This window comes from Castor canadensis, chromosome X (assembly GCF_047511655.1).
Source record: "Castor canadensis chromosome X, mCasCan1.hap1v2, whole genome shotgun sequence".
Lineage (NCBI taxonomy): Eukaryota > Metazoa > Chordata > Mammalia > Rodentia > Castoridae > Castor > Castor canadensis.
In genome coordinates this window covers 67,284,513-67,306,463 of record NC_133405.1, presented here as the reverse complement: position 1 = coordinate 67,306,463, position 21,951 = coordinate 67,284,513, and the positions used below count along the sequence as shown (strand labels likewise).

General features: G+C 35.1%; 1 protein-coding gene across 11 annotated transcripts in view; it reads right to left on the bottom strand.

The window, feature by feature from the left end:
* The window catches only part of Chm (CHM Rab escort protein), a 178,816-nt gene extending 167,251 nt beyond the window's left edge, over positions 1–11,565 (bottom strand). For all 11 annotated transcript variants that reach the window (XR_012444304.1, XR_012444305.1, XM_074063038.1 and 8 more), the window contains exon 1: positions 11,486–11,565. Coding sequence is in view for 9 of the 11 variants with exons in the window: in XM_074063038.1 (XP_073919139.1) it covers positions 11,486–11,549 (64 nt within the window). In the remaining 2 variants the exon portion in view is untranslated. The remainder of the gene's footprint in view (positions 1–11,485) is intronic.
* Between the last annotated feature and the right edge of the window lie 10,386 nt (positions 11,566–21,951).

Below are 21,951 nucleotides of genomic sequence, written 5' to 3'. Positions count from 1 at the left end.
AAAAATAAAGAAGCTAATTCCAATTAGGAGTTAAGACTAGGTTATCAGATTAATGGTGCTGGAATAGAGAACTAATAATTCAACAGGAAAAAATTCATGCTCTAAAACAAAATGAATTTCAGATGAATTAATGTCTAAACATAAAAATTAAAATACTGAAAAAAATAAAAGTTAATATTTATTTAATCTTGAAGGGAAGAAAAGTCTATTGATATATACAAAGTCAGAAACCATAAGAGAAAAAACTGTTTGACAGACTTGACAATATATTATTACACATTTTCACATCAGAAATTCTCATAAAAATAGAAGGCGAACTTAGAAATTACATATGACAATAAGAGGAAAACTACAATCCAAAATCCCTGATGAGCATAGATACAGATATCCTCAACAAAGCACCAGCAAACCAAACTCAACAGCACATTAAAAAAGATCATTCATCATGACCAAGTGAGATTTGTCCCAGGTAAACAAAGAAGGTTCAACATGTGCAAATTAATAAATGTGGTACACCACATTTATTAACAAAACCTGGCACAAAAATATAACCAGTTCAATAAATATAGAAAAGACATTTGATAAAATTCAACATCGCCTCATAATAAAACTCTCAAAAAATTCGACACAGAAGGAATGTAACTCAATACAATAAAAGGCATATATGACAAAGCCATAGCTAATAACATAATCAATGAGGAAAAGTTGGAAGCTTTGCCTCTAAGAAGTGAAATAATACAAGGACACCTACTTTCATCACTTTTGAGTCCTAGCCAGAGCTTTTGAGCAAAAGAAAGGGCATCCAGCCAGGTGTGGTAGCTCATCTCTATAATCCCTGCACTGGAGACTAAGTCAGAAGGATCAGGAGTTTGAGGCCAGCCTGAGCTACATAGTGTGTTAGAAGACAGCAAGAGCTACATGATGAAAGCTTGTTTCCAAAAGATCAATATGAATTAATACACAAACAAATGCAAGAATGGGGGCAAAGGGGATAAAGGAGAATTATGGAGGAGGTGAATTTAACTATGATATGTTGTAAGCACTTTGTAAATGTCACAATGTACCCTCAGTACAACAATAATATAATAAAAAATTCACTAAAATTGGAAAAGAGGAAATGAAATTGTCCTTGTTAGCAGATGATATGATTTTTATACAGAAAACATTAAAACTTCACCAAAAAAACTGTTGGAACTGATAAAGAAATTCATCAAAACTGCAGGATAAAAAATTGACACGCAAAAATCAGTAGTGTTTGCATTCCCTGAAAGTGAACTATCTGAAAACGTCCAAAAAACAATTCCACTTACAATAGGTATCAAAAGAGTGAAGGAGGCTGAATGTAGTGAAAATATTATGTATTCATGTATGAAAATGGAAAAATGAGACATGTGGAAACCATTCCAGGAATGGGGGAGGGGGAGTAAAGAAGAATGATGGAGAGGATGAATTCAACTATGATATATTGTAAGAACTTTTGTAAATGTCATATGTACCCCAGTACAACAATAAAAAAAATTAAAGAACCCAAAACACCTGGGAATAAATTCAGCCAGGGCGGTAAAAGATCTCTACAATGAAAACTAAAAAACATTAACAAAGCAAATTGAAGTGGACACGAAAATGGAAATATTCCCTGTGTTCATGAATAGGAAGAACTGATATTGATAAACTGTCCATACTACACAAAGCAATCTAAAAATTCAGTACAATCCCTATCAAAATACCAATGTCATTCTTCACAGAATTAGTAAAAACAGTTCTGAAATTCATATGGAACCACAAAAGACCCTAAATATCCAAAGCCTTCTAGAGCAAAAAGAACAAAGCTGGAGACAACATGCTATCTGACTTTAAAATAACTATAAAGTGATAGAAACTAAAGCAGCATGGTGTTGGCATGAAAACAGACAACAGACCAATGGAACAAAATAAAGAGCACAAAAATAACTCCTCACATTTATACCCAATTGATACATTACTCAATGTATACTTGCAGCAAAACATCACATTGTACCTCATAAATATGTACAAATGCGGCAATCAAAAACTAAAATTAATTTTAAAAAAGGAAACTACACATGACAATGGATTGGCATCTTTAGTGAGTAAATCATTACACAGTAGTTAAGAAAAAAAAAATAATGACCCAAAGGAAAAATGGGTTAAAACAATTTACAAAGAAAACGTAGGTGACTGAAATACATATTAAATATTCAACCTCACTTAATATTTAAAATGCAAAGTCAAACAAGGAAATAACATTGTGTATTAAGTTGATAGTTATTAAAAATAAGAAATTAATAGCCAATATTGAAGTAACATGGGAAACCAAGCATTCTCATACTTCCTGGGAAAGATTAAAGATTGAGAAACTTTCCTTAAGGCAACTCGCCAATACAAATCAGAAGCCTTACAGACCACCCTCTAAAAACTCAATCCAATGCCTGTTAACTATAATTCCAGGCATTTATCTTAACAAATAATTAAATAGGATTTTGGTAGAATGTGTTCTTTACATCAATAGTTTATAAAGGAAAAATCTGAAAACCTTTAATTTCCAACAAGTCAATTATTTAAAGAAATGACAGTACCTCCATATAAAAGACTATCTATAAAGCAGCCATTTAAAATGACATTTAACAAGATTTTTGAAATGACACAATTATAGAAATGAAGAACAAATTTGAGTTTGCCGGGGTTTAAGGACAGGAGAAGGAGGAAGAGTCTGTGGTTATATAAAGGTACCATTAGAGAGCCTCATGATGAAACAGTTCTATATTTTCTACTTAGCTATGGTGCTCATGCAAATCTACACATATGATGAAAATGCAGAGAACTAAATACACACACACACACACACAGGTACACATAAAATAGATGACATATGAATCAAATAAGTGGATAAGAACTTCCCAATCGTGCTTTAGTCACGTAAAACCTTATCAATGGAGAAAAACGTTATTCAGGGTTTTCCGGTATTATGTCCTCCAACTATATGTGAGTTTACTATTATCTCCAAACAAAAAAACTTCTTAAAAAGAGCACTAAGAATATAGGTTGACATATAATGATGTTCATGACATATTGTAAAGAAAATAAGAGTAGGTTTCAAAATAGCATCTATAGAGCATGGTGGTACACATCTGTACTATAAGAACTCAGGAGGCTGAGGCAAGAGGGCTTTGATTTCAATGCCAGCCTGTCTCAAAAAACTAAAATAAATAAATAAATATATACTTATAAATCACCTATAATAAAATACTTTTTGTAAATAAAAGTACACATACATCTATACACAAAAAGAGAGAAAATGTCTGGAAATAAACACAAAGAAGTGTTAGTTATTACTTTTTTTTTAAAGGAGAGGGGCCTTGAAGGAAAAAATATATTACCGTATCCATCCTATCAAGTAACATACATCATAAATGCTGACCATTGTTGAAAACTATAGGAACTAAAAGAATAGTCAAAACAGAACAGCTTCAGAGCTGAGAGTAACTTAATGGTACAATGTTCTTGTGCATTACCAAGAGCTTCTATCCCCAGGATATGAAGAAAACAAACAAAAAAGCTTTGAAAAGAATGAATGTCATATTTGATCAAGAAAACTGAATTTGTAAGTGAAGAACACTAAAACAGACACAGATGGTAATCCCTGACACTCCCACAAATTATTTCTGGAATTATGCATCTTTATATCAGTGGAGAAATTTATAGGTTAAAATGTGACTGTAGTCACTGATCCTGTGTCTTGCCACTGCTTTCTTTAGTGGGTGTGATTCTTTTTAAATAAACACAATCAGATCATTCTGATTACTTCCATGAAAAGATTTGCAAGATGACACAGATGCCAGGATGCTGTCAATAACAAGAAGCTGACATGAAAGCATAGTTGACACCAGGATTTCAATGTCAACAATGATAACATCCCAAAATGAAACTGTCAACCACAAACCTAAGGGGAACTAATCTAATCCTGATAGTTTTTTGGTTTTTTTTCCAACTTGGAACAAGCCAACAAGCCCAATTTAGCATGTCACCTTTAGTCAGAGCAACTGCAGTATTAATGTTTGATCTAGGTCAAATTTACCTAAACTTCAGGATCCACATTCATAAAATGTATCGATATAAGATAACATTTACTGTGGTAAATGTGGGTTGTTGAGAGAATCAAATAGTGAACTGGTCTGGACAAAGAAAGTATGTGAGAACACTACTAAGAAGAAAAAGCAGATGTTAGTACTCTTCTAAACGTGATTTTAAAAAAAAACAAACCAGTCAAGTAGTACACCATTATCAACTTAAGCTCTTGGTGAAATCCAATATGAAATGAAACACTAACATTAAGCATTACATTGGCCAGGCTGCCCCTGACCACATCTACTTGCATTTCTTAACAAACTCAGTATGAGAACATGCTAACTCTCATAATCGTGCTCTGATAAATCAATATCTATGATAAATTATTCTTTCTGTTTACGAAATTATTAGAAAAGCAAAAAGACAAGTTAACCTTTCAAAAAGTGTCCCTAGCTAGGCATGGTAGTTCACACCTGTAATCCCAGCACTGGGCAGGCTGAGGCAGGAGGATCATGAGTTCGAGGTCAGCCAGGGCTACATAGTGAGAGCCTATCTTTTTTTAAATAAATTTTTAATTAGGATATATTCATTATACAGGGGGGATTCATAGTGACAATTCCAATTAGACTTATATTGTACATTATTTACATTGCCCCCATCATCTCTCCCAAGCCCCCTCCCACCCCACTTAAAGCAATTTCAAGAGGTTTCTTAGGTCTGTTTCATATAGGTATGTGAAATCCATCTGCCATATACCATCACCTAAATCTCCTTCCTTCACCCTCCCTCTCCCACTACCCCCACACACACATACTGTACATATTTTACAGTCCTAGTTTTCATTATTAACATTTAGGTTGATGTTCAAAGAGGTGTCTCAATGTATGCCCACTGTGGGTGTGTTTTACTCTGGTCCATTAGACCCCTTCCATTACTCTCCCTTACCCCTTTACCTCCCACCACCCGTTTTTCAACAGCTTTCAGTATACATCCTTGTATCATCTACCTTCACATACCATGTTATGCATTATTACTGATGTGCCATCATTTTCTTTTCCTTTCCCTATTTCCCTAAGTTCCATAGAGTAGTTCCACTGTTACAGACATGTTCTATATAGGAGTTTGTATAGGATCATGCTTGTTTTTGTGTATATGTTTCTCTTTGGATCTATCTTCCATGTATGAGACAAAACATGTGGCCTTTTGTTTCTGATCCTGGCTTACTTCACTTAACATGATGTCCTCCAAGTGTATCCATTTACCTTCAAACCACATGTCATTATTCCTTATGGCTGAGTAATACTCCATTGTGTATATATACCACAATTTCTTGATCCATTCATCAGTTGTAGGACACCTAGGTTGTTTCCAGAACCTGGCTATTGTGAATAGTGCTGTGATAAACATACCTGTACAGGTATCTCTACTGTATGCTGTCTTAAGTTCCTATAGGTAGATGTCCAGGAGCACTATCACTAAATCATATGGCAGTTCTATCTTTAGTTTTTTTGAGGAATCTTCATACTGGAGAGCCTATCTTTTTAAGAAAAAAAAAAATCCTCTATTTTCTTGACCACAATGAAATGTCTCCAAAATATTCCAAAATCCCTACATACTATATATTATACACCCAAGACAGTGAAAGTGATTCTAGGGTATTTTACATTTAAATCCATTTATACAATAGGTACAGCCTAACTTTTCAGTTAAAAGACTTTGCACTGAAACTGAATAGCAGATTATTTAGCATAAGTAACAGGTCAATTATATGGAATTATAATTGTTTCTGTGCATTGGGATTTCATGTTAAACATGAGAATGTGAAGGTGAGCAGCCACATTTAATTCTAGTTGCTATAGCCTGAGCTATCCAAAACACCATGAGAACACTGGAGAGAATGAGAAAATGACAAGAGGCATGGGAAATGAAAATGATGCTGCCAAGGGAACTCTGGTAACAGATGTGTCTCTCTCTGTGGGATTGGCTCAAATTTATGATTTACAGAGAAAAGTAAGCAGCTCTAAGAGAGTCTTCTCCAGAGTTAGATAAACTCCCCTTACTTTTCTAGGTATTGGGAGCAGAAAAGACATCAATAAATGCCTGAGGAGTGCAGAGCATTTTTCAGAATAGCAAAGTCTATAGGCTTTCTTTAGCTACTTCTGTATTTCTTACATTGACAAGTGAGTCTTTTCAGGCTATGCCCCCCCCAAAAAAAATGAATGATGAATCTGGTTCAAATAAATGATAGTGACAAATAATGAGAACTGATGAAAAAAAATAAGAAAATCTCTAAGCCACCAGGTAAGAAATCTGACAGAAGTAATAGTAATAGACCCACTAAGGTCTTTCCTACCAAGCAGCCAATGGGAAGAGGAAGATGATGAATCCTTCCACCACTCTCCATGGAAATCAAATCATGAGCCCTTCCCGGAAAGCATTCAAGCAATGGCAATAAAAGCAACTTAGTATGACTTTATGGGCCATAAAAATCAACTACATTTTGAGCACTTACTGAACATTTTATAGGAATTATTTCATTCAACTTCCAACAGAGCTCTGTGAAATTTATCCTATTTAGAAATAAGTTGAAGTTTAAAGAGGCTAAGGAATAAGTCTAAGGTGGCACAAAAGGCATAGCTGAGATTCAAACCCAGTTTGTCTGATTCCAGGATTACACTATCAATCACTACGTTATACTGATCAAATGAGATACAAGCATGTCAAAGTAAGCAATGTATATGGAAAATACAACATTTTTAAAATAAAGGATTTTTGAAATGCCATTTTCATTCCTACTCACTATGTTATTCAGTTGGCCAATACTCTCTATACTTTACATTTTTGCCTCCTCAAATGTGTGTGTGTATAAATAAAACATCATTCTTATTACATGTACTATGATATATTCTACCTCTTTATTTTAAATTCTGGAATTCACTTTAGGATCCACAAATATGTGGCATCTTACAATTAAAAAGTCTGCTCAAGACAAGTGGTATACGGATATTTGGAAATATAGGGGGAAGAGTATTACACAGGCATCCTGAAAGAATTAAATGAGATACTAACATAGGAAATAACTTATGCTGAGCCTGGCACAAATGGATATTTGACAAATATCAGTTTTTACAACACATCTGCAACATGACTAACCCCTGTCATAAGAATTATAGGTCAATGAAATGAGCTGCCATTCTAGCTTAACAAACTTAACTTTTCAACTGAAAAATATCAAGAAATGGGACTGTGCTACCTACATGAACTTTCCTAAGAAAAACAGATTATCATTTTTCCCCAAAGTGTCTTTTTAATCAGCCACTTGATGAAAAAAATTCTAAAGTTTACATAGTAAACACTGACTGACATTGTTTAGTCTTTTCTCAAAGACACGGGGTCATTTTAGGCACACGCAATGGGAACTTTAGAGCTGGTAGACTCCTACCTTACAAATCAGCTAATTCAAATCTCTCATTTTACAGATGAGCAAACTGTTGTCTCTAGAGGTTGTGCACTATACCCACAGTCACATAGTAGGAAGGTTATGTGATTACGAAACACCGTATTTCTACATACATTATTGTGCTATACTGAACATAATTTCATAGGGAAATCATTAGGGGATGTGCTCCTTGTAATTTGCCCCATTTAAAAAAATTTATTATCCCTTCTCTTCTCCCATAATCTTCGGCAATACATGTCTTAAAAAGGATCTGTGTTGGGCTGGGAATGTGGCATAGTGGTAGAATACTCACCTAGCATGTGTGAGGCCCTGGGTTCAATCACCAGCACTGAAAAAAGAAGGATCTGTGTGTGCATTTATCTTCTTCAAGAAAAAAATGGACTAGCCTACTCCATGGTCCATCTTAGGAGGAGAATTCTAAAAGGTATTGCGGTGTGCTTAAAAAGGAAAGGGATGCAGACTGAATCTCTGTATGGTGTTCAGAAAGCAAGAAAGATGAAATATAAACCTACCTTATCTTAAGAAGACCTTTGGAGATATGACTATGAGAAAGCCCAACAAGTTCCTAAGAAAAGGCAATATGGTAAACTCCACAAGGGCATGGGACTAGGTTCCCAATAAATATGGGCTGAATATCTTGAAAAATGAGTGTCCATAACCATAATAAATAATGCCAGGCCATTGTGCTATTTCATGTAGATTTCCTTTCCTATATAGATATTTACAGCCACTTTTACATCTAATAGCCCCTTGCCCAATATAGTCTTTGCAACTGTTAATAGTCTCTTTATCTTCAAAAGGGATAGTTCTAATATACTCTGATCACACTAGAACTATTTCCAAATTAAGAATGAATATATTCTAAATAAAGACCTGAAGGATTCCCCTATGTATGAACCATATCAATATTATCACACAGCTCTTACAATTTATATCTTGCCTGCTCTTCTTGTGAGTTCTTGGTTTTGCTGCAGATTATACAAGTTGCCAGATAAGTCAAGACAATACAATTTATATCTTGCCTGCTCTTCTTGTGAGTTCTTGGTTTTGCTGCAGATTATACAAGTTGCCAGATAAGTCAAGACAAGTGAGATGTTATGTTACTGAGACTATTTTTAACTAAAAGCAAATGATATTTTTCTGCAATACAAAAAATTATAACTCAAATGACTGTTTAAATAACAGACGATTCTGAAAATGAAAAGCTGTGTACCCAAGCTGAAGATCACTTTCTAGAACACTTATCCTTTGTATTAATTCTTGTCCTCTCCATTGAGATTCCAGTTGGCCCTCCTTCTGTATTCCATTTTCTTCTATTTTTCTCCAAAGTTCAAAACTTTACAATACTCCTCTGACTTTGGTTCAAGAGATATTTCCTGTACTTTGTTTAGAAGGAAATGGGCTTAAAGTACATACAACATTTTATTTTTCCCATGATCTCTTGAAAATATGATCTAAAAAAGTTTGTACTTTGTCTCACTGAAAATTTATACAAATTAGTCACAAAGGGATTTAAAAATATCCTCAGATAATTCTACTTGATGAAGCCAACTGTTTCTTCATAAAATTCTAACTAGAACTCAATATGCTAAAAGGAACATTACATCTCTTAGCCTGCTTCTCACACATGCATAGTTAATTCTGCTTTTGTTACCAGAATTAAAAACTATGAAACACTTCTTTCCTATTATTTACTCAAAGTAGTATATTTAACAAAGCAAACATATGCCAAAGGATATTTTCATCAAACTATTTTGGAAAGAAATAATCCAAACACATTAAAACTAAATTCACTTAAAAGCAATGATTGGAATTATCAGAAATATTTTATTTGGGAAATGATTCTTTCCTCCAATTTTTTATACTTTTGATGTACCTAAAGCAAAGTTTCACATCATAAATTTAAGCAATATGCTTGTTAAGACCCAGAATGTGTTGCCATTAATCAATATGAAAAAACTTACTTTGAAGATTAACTTCACATAAATTGTTCTCATACATTGAGAAGTAATATCACACTCATAAGACTAAGTCTGAAATAATCTTTTCCAAATGCAAGAGATGTCTCTGATAAAATTTTTCTGGATCATTCACAGTATCTTCCTATCTCTATCAGAACAGACTCCAAAAGGATGGATGCATTCAATATTTTTATCTGTACCAGAAGGCAAAATGTTTATTATATGAATTAACAGCATTTAATAAGAATTAACACTCATCAACAAGAATCTGAAGCCAGATAAGAAAAAAAAAATCTCTTGATTGATTTTTTTAGGTAACAAAAATGGTAAAAGTATAGAACTCAAGTACAGCTTAAAAAACTATCATAAAATGGGTGTTGTTCTCAGTTTTAGGGTAGACTGGAAAGAAAACCATTCATAACCTATTGGCTTTTTAATGCTGTCATCCAACATCTTCACAGCAGCTTGTACCAGGTTATCTGCAGCCATGCAGTTATTTTTAGGCTGGGAGTAAACATGCCCTTGGTTTCTGAGAACAATGACCCAGGTACATCTAGAATATGAGAATTTGGGATTAGACAACATCTTAAAGGCTACCTAGTTTACCCTCCCTATTATTCAAAATAGCAAGTTAACTGAGGCTCTGAGAGATTAAGTGTCTGGCCTCCCAATTCACACAATTAGTTAATGGCCAAGCAAGGTCTAGAACCAAGTTTTCACAATTATTTCTACTAATATGGGTCAACTCTGAGGGTTAGAATAAATGATTCGCTCTCTGGGATGGAATAGGCTGTGAAAATGTACCAGTTGTGTGATCTTTGGCAAGCTGGATTTCCAAGTCCCCTTTTCCTCTTCTGTAAAATGTAAAGAACACCTAGTCTAACAAGGTTGTTGAGAGAATTGTATCTGTCTTGGTAAGTGTTTACCTGCTGATTAGAAAATTATAAGCATTTAAAACAGGTAGGAACAGTCGCTCCTGCTGTATGGGGAAGACAACTGAAACCAAATTCATTAACACAGTGGACAGGGTCCCATCCACCAGAACTTCTCTGGCCTACCACATTCTACAGACAGGAAAATAAACCCCATCCAACAACCTCTTTCATAGTCTCCAAAATTGATCCCTTACTCTGTTAGGAAAAACAAAATGCTAATTGCTGCTAAATGTCTACTATCACGTTTTGTACCTTTAATTTGTCAACTAGAAATTGCAGAGGGGTTTCTGACTCCATCCAAAACATGCAGAACAAATGGTGGAAAAACAAGGGGAAGATAAGGTCACACGCCTGAACCGGAACTCAAGGAGCTTATTCTCAGTATTTGCTGTAGATGGATAGATTGGTGGTAGAAAACAAGATGCTTTCTTTCACTATCATAAAGCAAGAATAATGGCTACCTCAACAATATACAATTCCTTAGACTTCTTAACACAATAAAAATGAATCCGTTTCCTTTCCCTTAGTAAATATGCACATGGGTAACAACTGAGCATCTTTCACATAAAACTGCAGATTAAGCTGTATCTGAACTGCACTGTATTCTAGGATCATATAAATGCATGAAAGAGTCCTAAGAAATAGCGAGACAAAACGCTGGGGAATATCACCTTGAAATCAACCAGGAAGGAATCATATGTCATGCCAAAGGCATCTCCACTGATAAAGTCCAGACCCTCCATACTCAGGACGGTGCAAACCCACATCCCTTGTAAGGAAATAAACAGGAATCACCGCAGCAACCAACCTCAGCCATCCGCATCGACCAGATGAACCCCTACTCAAACGGCACTAAACACCGCGGATCCAAGCCCCTCCTGGCAGCTGCCAAGTCCCGCGCTGACTCCAGACTACCTCACTTCCTTTCCGTCCTCCCTCCCTTGCTCGACTCCTGGCATTTCTCTCCAGCCCTTGCCATTGACAGAGAAGTTAGGCACACGACAGACTTCCTATACTTTGTCCGGGGAGTACCGGGCCACACATACCCGTCCCTATTACGATCACATCAAACTCCGATGGGAGACTTTCCGCCATCTTGACAGGAAGCATGTCATGTGACTATTACCAGTTGAAATGAGATCGAGTTAGGCATTCCCTTGGTGGAAGGCGAAAGACAGACAATGCATTGTGGGTATTGTAGTTTTCGGTTGAAGGGTCCAGGTAGGCGACTACCGCATTCCATTTCAAACGTTAAAAGGAATGCTAAAAACTGGATTCATTCTCCTACCTGAATGCAGTAGCTCATTTACCCTGAAGGTTTCAAGTAGGAAATAAATGTAGATACTTACACTCCTCTAAGTAGGATGAATGTGGGAAGTCTTGAATACCCCTTGACAACGATAAAGCAACTATGTTAGGAAACGTATACGACTGAGTGAAATCAAAAGGGACTTGCTTTACGAACAAAGGAGATTTTCATTACAGCTTGGAAAACTTTTCCCCCAGCGTGTCTGTACTTTCATTTTGGACCCTGAGGCATGGGTTTTCACTCCAATATTTTCAAGCTATATTCCGTGTCTTTTTTATCTCTAGGTCTCCCCAAGGAAACCACACTAAAAGTTCTTATCCTAGTTTCGCCAAAATGGAGCTCCCATCATACCCGTATTTGTTCTAGTTAGTCCACACAGCCACCCTGGCAATATTTATTTGCAAAATTAACTTAGCTTTATAGGAGGAAAGGCAATTCAGGAGACAGAGGCAGGAGGATCTGGAGCAAGGCCCTGTCCAAAAAAAAAAAGCGTTTGTTGACTCAGAATCTGATTTTCTTTCACAAATAAGATAATCTATACAATATTCACCTAATAAACTTCTATAAATAATGATTAAAAATAAGTGGCCTTTATATCAAAGTGCTTGTATTTGATGAGGGAGCTTTTGGTTATTTATGCCAAGCAAACGTCATAAATATTTTTAAGGTCCATCATCTTTCACTCCCCATTACTTAAAATGCTTTCTTGCCTGAGAATACCAAGCAGAAACAAGGAGTGCATTGAAATGTGGAAGATACTTTTATCTCAGAAATTACTTGTGTAGTTATTTTATAAAAGTTTCAAAATAAATCAGAGAAGGTGCAGTAATGGAACCTTCCCCTATACCATCTGTCTTCTGAGCTGTTTACTCTCCCGCATACATGCTGTTTTCCTTACTATCTTTGTGACCAAGCTCACACTTGCTTTTCTCTCAGAATGCAATAACCTTCCCATACTCTAGCTAACATTTATCCTTAAGATCAGGTAGAGATACATCATTTAACCTGATTTAAACATTACATAATGTGTACATGCATCAAAACATCACAGGATAACCCATAAATAAGTGCAGTTTTTATATATCGGTTAAAATAATAAAATAAAATTTAAAAGAACTTCAGAAACAAATAAATAAAACTTTTAGGATTTTTTTTTTTAATATTTGTCTGTTTCCAGCTCTTTCTCCTTTCACCTCCTCCCTATTTTGGGCCGTTTCCTTCCATAATGCTACTACCACTCTGTCATAACCTGCCATATTGCACTGAAATTGTTCACATTTATGCTGATTCCTATACAGTACACATATCTCCATACACACATACAAAAATGCACACATAAACACACACTACTATAAAGTATAAAACTCTGAGTGACAGAGACCAAGTCTTGCTTCTCTTTTTACCCCCTCCCCCACAACCTAACTTAAGCCTATTCTTGTAAAAGGGGCTCAATAAATGTTTGCTGAACCGAACATAGTTCTGACTCTCCTGATGGATGTTTAGCACCATGAAGACAAGGATTCAGCCATCTTTACCTTTATATCTTCCCACCACTATCATGTGTCTTATTTTTTAAGATGTTTGATATATTTGTTTCTGGATGTGTGCTTCATGTGGTAGAGCACTTGTCTAGCAAGCATAAGGCCTTGAATACAAACCCCAGTACTGCCAAAAAAGTTTGTGCTATTGGTACATTTGTTAATTTTGAAAAGGTCCATGAAAACTACTTAAAAATGTATCTTGCTGTGGTTTCTGTTGCATTTCTGTTGTATTTTTCCATAATTGGCAATATTGTAGAAGTTTCATTAATTTCATTTATGGATTATTCTATTATATTAAACAATTCTCTTTGGGATATGGTCCTATGGTGAATATTTCATGTAAAAAAGACTCCCCTGAGAAGTATAATATATTGTTCAGTAAATCCCTGTGCCATTTCCCGTGGTATAAAAAGAAAATTTGGGGTATTATCAGAAGTAAAATAGATCTTATTATGAGATTCTTTTATTTAGACTGACATCATTTCATTTTGTTGTGTGTTTATATTTTTATTAGTGTAAATTAACTGTACAAAGAGGTTTCATGGCGATGTTTCCATATATGCATATATGTACTTTGATCGAATTCACCCCCTCTATTAATCTTTCTTAATCCTCCTCTCCTCTTCCCTTCACAATTTATTAGCAGTTTATAGTGGGTCCCCTTACACTATTTTTTGCCGGGATCACAGAGGTCCTTGACCCAAAAGGGCTCAAGAAAAGAATGAACAAAGCAGGACATACAAAAGGAGTCACTCACTCAGGAAGGGAATGACAAAACAAATATCGAGAGGGCCAGAAGGCTGATGACCAACTGGCAAAATTTTATTTTTCTCATCAAGCTTTATACAAAAGAGGAAGAGACTTGAACATCAAAACACTCTGAGCTAGTTACAACCTTTCTGTTTTTGCCATCTGTATTTTTACTGCCAGTGTCCTTGACTAAGTATAAACTTCTTTTCAGTCAAGGGAAACCATTTAATGTTCCTTCCCACTGTGATAGAGACATGGTGCACCTGCAGATTCCGACCTTGTCAGAATGCTGCTAAGCCACAGCGACCTTGTCAGACTGTGGCTTTTGGTTCCCAACAACTTTTATAAATATATATATAATGTATTTCAATCATATTCTCTCTCCATCACATACACCTTTCCCTCTCCCTACTCACTTCAGCTCCCCCCGCCAAACAGTTCCTCTTTTACAATCATGTTTCTGTGAGACACTTGACATGCCAGTGGAAATGGAAGTTAATAGATTTCCTAGAGTAAATGCAGGAAATTTTTCAAGCAGTAAGAAGCCATAGGTAGATGGCTAAAAACATGATAAATGAAATTATTTCTATCTTATTTTAGAGATATGTGTATATACATGTATGCATGTATATGATACGGATATGTCATATGTATTCTTTCAAATATGGGTATCTAACTTTCTAGGTTTTCAGAAATTTTTCTAACAATCACTGAAAACAAGAACTCAGTCAATTTGTTCCTCAAATATTCATTAAGCACCTATTATGTGCAAGGCACTGATTTAGATGCTAGGATTACATCAATTAGCAAAATGGACGAGACAGAAACCCCTGTATTGTTTTGTGACATTTTACTGACATTACTAATTCTTATATTCATCTTTACCTCGTATAAAATCTAAAAAATGCATTTGGAAGAGAAGGTATCTTAAACATTTTCTACATGCAGAGGCTTTAAGCTTTTTTTTGGTGGGACTGAGGTTTGAACTCAGGGCTTCATGCTGGATGTAAACTAGTGGGATAAAACAATAATTAAGTAATGTCATGCTAACTTTTCAATCTGTCCTGCCTCATCTTTTAATCCTCCTTTTTTCTCTGAGAACAGAAGTCACAGTCCTCAGAGAGATAATATTAGCTGTCTTTTCACTAAAGTTATATGACTCATTCACACTCTTTCTGGGAATGCAAATCAAAAAATTAGATTTATTTTCCATTGCTCTTAAAATACTCAAAAATCATTAACATTTCTAATATTATTTTTTAGTGAAATGATAGTAAAGTTTATTAGGAAAGAAATTTAGTATAACAGTATAAAAGTGGGGAGAAATGGAAAAAGGAGAAACATTTCCTGCTTCCCTTGGAGGAATTGGGAATAAAGACTCTTGTTCTGATATTACTTCATAAGAAAAGTTCAGGACTGGAGGTTTGGCTCAAGCAGTAGAGTGCCTGCTTTGCCAGCATGAAGCCCTGAGTTCAAACCTCAGTCCCACCAAAAAACAGTTTAAAACCTCTGCATGTAGAAAATGTTTAAGATACCTTCTCTTCCAAATGTATTTTTTAGATTTTATACAAGGTAAAGATGAATATAGGAATTAGTAATGTCAGTAAAATGTCACAAAACAATACAACTAAACTGTTGTCTGTTACTCTGTGGCTATCTGCTTTTGAGAGCTGAAACATTTTATTTGGATGAGTCCCAGTACAATGAGATAACAGATAGTTAAGAACTGCCTACCCTATTAAATCATTGTGTCACTAAATTTGTACTTAATGGTTTCCTGAGATGCAAAACCATGATTCCCTAGACATTTATTATGTATTCAAAAGTTTACTCAACTGTGAGAAGACTGTTATCTTTTACAAACCAAAAATTTAATGGTCTTTTTTGCTAGGATCTTTCCTTTGAGCTCCAGAACCATATCTAACCACTTACTGAGTATTTCTTCTCAGTATGTCAAGTACTGAAGTGCTGTATGTTCCAACCCCACTTCCAACAGTTCTTTTCATCCATTGTTCCCTATCTTAGAAATAGTAACACCTTGCACTACCTCAATTCAAAACCCCCCCAAATCATTCTTTTTTTTGGCAGTACTGGAATTTGAACTCGGGCCTTCCAAACTTTCTAAGCATGTGCTTTACTGCTTAAGTCATGCCTCCACCACTTTTTGCTCTGGTTATTTTGGAGCTAGGTTCTCACTTTTTCCCCAGGCCTGCCTGGAGCAAGGATCCTCCCCATCTCAGACTCCAGCATAGTTTGGGATAACAAGTGGGCACCACTGTGTTCAGCTATTGGTTGAGATGGGGATTATCACCAACTTTTTTCTTTTTATGGTGAAATTGGGGCTTGAACCCATGGCTTAATGCTTGCAAAGCAGGTGCTCTAGCTCTTGAGCCACATCTCCAGTCCATTTTGCTCTGGTTATTTTGGAGATAGGGTCTCAAGAACTATTTGTCCAGGCTGGCCTCAAACCACAATCCTCCTGATCTCAGTCTCCTGAGTTGCTAGGATTACAGGCATGAAACACCAGCGCCCTGCCCCAAGAATCATTCTTGACCATCCCTTTCATTTCACCAACAATACATGCCAGATTTATCTAAAAATATATTGAAAATGTATCCATTCTCTCAATCTGGACTGCTACCATAATCTCTTACCAAGAAAATCACAGTAGGTCCTAGCTGGACTCCTCATTCATGCAAAGTAAGCAAAGGAAATGATTCAAAACCTTCATTATTTTCTATTACTCTTAAAATACTCCAAAATATTTAGCATGGTCTAAAATGCTTACTTAACTCTCTAGTCTCGTCTCATACCTCTTCCCCTTTTCTCTGTAAGCTCCAGCCATAGTAGCCATCCTTCATTTCCCCTAACAGTCTTTTTTCCTTTCTGCTTCAAACCTTCACACCTACCCTTATATATGTGCCTGAACTGCACCTTTATCCTTCTTCTCCACCTTTCTCCTGTCTTAATCCTGCTCATCCATTACCATTAATTTGAAAAGTCATGTACTCTGGCAAGCATATGTTAAGCCCCCATTCTAGCTTAGTTCTCCTAACACCCTAACATTCTGCTAGGAGATAACTTCTAAAAAGATAAGGACAGTCCTATGCTGTTCATCATTCTATTTCCAGTATAGTCCGGTGCCTGGTACATGGTGACACTCAAAAATGTGTGCAGCATGAATAGATGAATATAGTATGTGAAGTCTAGAGAAAACAACACATAAATTTTAATAGTTGATACTATTTTAATGAAAATAAAATGAGTTTATTTCAAGATCTTGTTTTGTGTTTGTAATTGAATGACTATTACATAGATAGCTAAAACAAAATTCAATTGCTCCTCAGCCTTTTGGCTAAGATCAAGTATAAAACAAAATCCAATCAGCACAAAAGGTCATACAAAGACTTCTCAGACTGGTAAGTCTCCATATCCTTCTTGCTCCCCAATTTTGCTCCCTAGGGATAAGTACTATTTATTGCCAGTTTCTTCTGAATCCTGCTAGAGATTATGTATATGTGCCCTAAATGGCAGCATACTGTCATTATTCTTCTCTGTATCCCTTTCTCCCCCACCATTTTTTAAAATTGATTCTATCATGTAGATCTTATCTCTTGGCTTATACATATAAGGATGCCTCCTTCCTTTTAATGATGTCCCATAATTCTATTATATGGAAATAGCATGATTTATTTTATGTTCCTTTATTAATGGATATTTAATATTTTTCTAGTCTTTTCTACTACAAATAATGCTGAAATGAATATCATTTTATTAGAGAGATAGTATGGGATAATGGTTATGAATTCAGATTCTTGTGCAGACTCCCAAGGTTTGAGTCCCAGTTCTATCGTTTGTCAACTGAATGGCCTCAAGCAAGTTATTTAACCTTTCTGAACTTCAGTTTCTTTAACTGTAAAATAGAAACAACATTATTACTTACCTCCAAGGTAGAAGTGAAGGTAACTAAGTTAAATAAGATCCTTAGAATTATATTTAGTTGGTAGTAACTAAATAGTGTTAGATATTATCAGTAGTAGCCATTATGAGGATGAAGGATATACCAATTTTTACCAGTCAGATTGGCAAAAAAGATTCAATAAAACAGTGTTGGTAAAGGTATGAGGTAGCAGGCACACTTAAATACTCCTAGTAGGAGTATAAATTGGTAGTTTCTTTGGATAGAAATTTGGCAATATATGTCAACATGCTAAATGCATGTTCTTTGTGATTTAGCTTGGAACTTAGCCTACAGTGTGGTGAAATTGATTTATTTATTGGTGTTTACAAAAATATAGCCTATCATTTCAATATTTTGCTGACCTTTGGGTTTTAAAATAATGTGACCAAGAAATAACTTTTCATGTTAATAGTTACTTCAACTTCTAGTACTATAACTATCACATAGACCATCTTTTCATTAATGAAATGCAATTTTCTTCCCAAGATGGCCTGAAAATTAAACATGTAAACAAATTTATGAAATGTTTATATTAATTTAAGGATTATGAAAGTTGGTAGAAGGAAGGCAGAGATATTTGTTTACTGAACTATCCCAGGTATCTGAAAGAGTGCATATAATAGAATATAAGCTTTGTAAATATTTTTTGAATGTCAAAGGATTAATGACTTATAATACATTCCTATGAAACCTTTTCATTGCCATGATCATTTTTTCAACACAGCCATTATTGCAAGGTGTGTTTTGGTGGAAAGTAATTCAGTGGGACACTAGTGGGGTTTCATGATCAGATACATAGAAGAAGAAATGAAAGCTAAATGGTTTCTTTTCTGGATACTTTTCAAATATTTCATTAGTCTTTCTTATTATTGCTTATGTCTTCTCTTCAACAAAATTGGAAAAGAGGGCAGAAGAGGTTCTGCCCGGAAGGAGGTGGGGCAGGGAAGAGAAATGGCCCAAACAATGTATGCACATTTGAATAAATGAATAAAAAATAAAATAAATATATACATATATACACATATATATGCATATATGCATGTATATATACATATGCATATACATATATATGCATATGTATATATGGATTTCTTTTTTTTTTTAAAAACTTTTATTATTCATATGTGCATACAAGGCTTGGGTCATTTCTCCCCCCTGCCCCCACCCCCTCCCTTACCACCCACTCTGCCCCCTCCCTCTCCCCCCCTCAATACCCAGCAGAAACTATTTTGCCCTTATTTCTAATTTTGTTGTAGAGAGAGTATAAGCAATAATAGGAAGGAACAAGGGTTTTTGCTGTTTGAGATAAGGATAGCTATACAGGGCATTGACTCACATTGATTTCCTGTGCATGAGTATTACCTTCTAGGTTAATTCTTTTTGATCTAACCTTTTTTCTAGTACCTGTTCCCCTTTTCCTATTGGCCTCAGTTGCTTTTAAGGTATCTGCTTTAGTTTCTCTGCGTTAAGGGCAACAAATGCTAGCTAGTTTTTTAGGTGTCTTACCTATCCTCACCCCTCCCTTGTGTGCTCTCGCTTTTATCATGTGCTCAAAGTCCAATCCCCTTGTTGTGTTTGCCCTTGATCTAATGTCCACATATGAGGGAGAACATACGATTTTTGGTGTTTTGGGCCAGGCTAACCTCACTCAGAATGATGTTCTCCAATTCCATCCATTTACCAGCAAATGATAACATTTTGTTCTTCTTCATGGCTGCATAAAATTCCATTGTGTATAGATACCACATTTTCTTAATCCATTCGTCAGTGCTGGGGCATCTTAGCTGTTTCCATAACTTGGTTATTGTGAATAGTGCCGCAATAAACATGGGTGTGCAGGTGCCTCTGGAGTAACCTGTGTCACAGTCTTTAGGGTATATCCCCAAGAGTGGTACTGCTGGATCAAATGGTAGATCGATGTCTAGCTTTTTAAGTAGCCTCCAAATTTTTTTCCAGAGTGGTTGTATTAGTCTACATTCCCACCAACAGTGTAAGAGGGTTCCTTTTTCCCTGCAGCCTCACCAACACCTGTTGTTGGTGGTGTTGCTAATGATGGCTATTCTAACAGGGGTGAGGTGGAATCTTAGTGTGGTTTTAATTTGCATTTCCTTTATTGCTAGAGATGGTGAGTATTTTTTCGTGTGTTTTTTGGCCATTAGAATTTCTTCTTTTGAGAAAGTTCTGTTTAGTTCACTTGCCCATTTCTTTATTGGTTCATTAGTTTTGGGAGAATTTAGTTTTTTAAGTTCCCTATAGTATATATGGATTTCATAGCAGCTTTTAAAACACAGACTATGGTTTGGAAAACACTGAGTTGGACTATTGGTTTGACCCAGAATGATATTACTCATCTTTTCATAGATGATTGTATTCTTCTATCATATATAGGGCATACACAGCAAAGTTGTTTCTAGGACTGACAATGAGTCAGATGGATCAGAATTATTTTGTATTTTACTCAAATGTCAGTGGTAATAACACAGTGTATGACCCAGCACATACAGAATTTTACACATACACACACACACACACACACACACACACACACTGAATCCACTAACACAGAATCCATATTATCACTAGCAAACTAACCAAGATGAACAAAAGCAAGCACATCAGATGAACTGTTGACATCTTGAGTTAAGTTCAAGAAAGTTTCTTAGAAAATGGTTACGTATATAGGAATATGCATCTCTTAACACCACGAAAAATAAGCATAAATTAACACCTTATAAGTTCCAGACTTACAAAGAAAATTACTTCTTAAATGCAAAAATACTATGAGAGCTTTCTTTGAATTAAAATTTTTCTGTCTTGAAGCCTGAGTTTGTAGTGGTGGTAAAAATTCATGAGTACAAATATTCTGGGCAATAAAACATAGCTGAAAATGGAAAAGTCCAGTCTACTGGAGAATAACTTCAAATTATATGAAGTACTTTTGTAAGCACACAAACACTTCAAAGAGTTTTATAGTATACTCAGATAGAGTCAACTTAAACTTTTCCATTTCAAATGTGTACAAATATTGTGCCAGTATCTATTTACTGTTTATAAATTTAAAGTTGCTTGAGTTCATGTTTATTCCCATGTTTTTGAAAATCAGTATCATTACAGCAATCATTTCCATTATGTCAGAACTGTATTTTAAGTACTAGTTTTATCAAGAAAATTATGATTTATATTATTATATTTATCAGCTTGTTCAATACAGAAATATTCAGAAGAATTTGCACTTTTCACAGTCCTTTCAAAGCAAAACAAACAAAACAGATGAATAATTTTGTGGGAATTTCATGAACCTTCACAGAAAGGCTTGCTGTTCTTCTTTTAGCTATTTAATTGTAATGTCATAGTAACAGAAAGCAGCATACCCAATTCTGTATGGATGAATAAACACATTCAGTAAGGAAGATTTAACAGAGTAAATCAAATAATGGATTAAAAATTTTCTGCATAACAGACCACAAAATGGGCATTCATTTTAAATGGATCTTTGACATTAGAAGCAAATAGAAATGCACACCAACATAATTAAACTGAATATTCAGTGGCCTGATTGTAAAGTTTCCCAATATTTTATTGAACTAATACCCAGTTAATTAGAATTGCCTCACCATATTTAAGCATACAGATTGAAAAGATTAAGTATAAAGAGTATTCATTTGCATTTCATCATTCAATAAACTAATTTGTTTTCTTCTGTTTTATTATCCACAAAGTTCAGATCAAGTAAATTTTCTGTATGGTTATACAAAATGTTCAAACACAGAGTATGATAGTTTTACATTTAATTATATTTGCTTTTTCATTTTTATTAAGATAAATTCTTATTTAAAGAGATAATTTAATCTCAAAGGGTGCACTATTCCCTCCAAATTTCCAGATAAAACCTCACATCAGAATTTATTACATGGCTATTCATAGTAAAAATTTTAAATAGTCATATTTTAT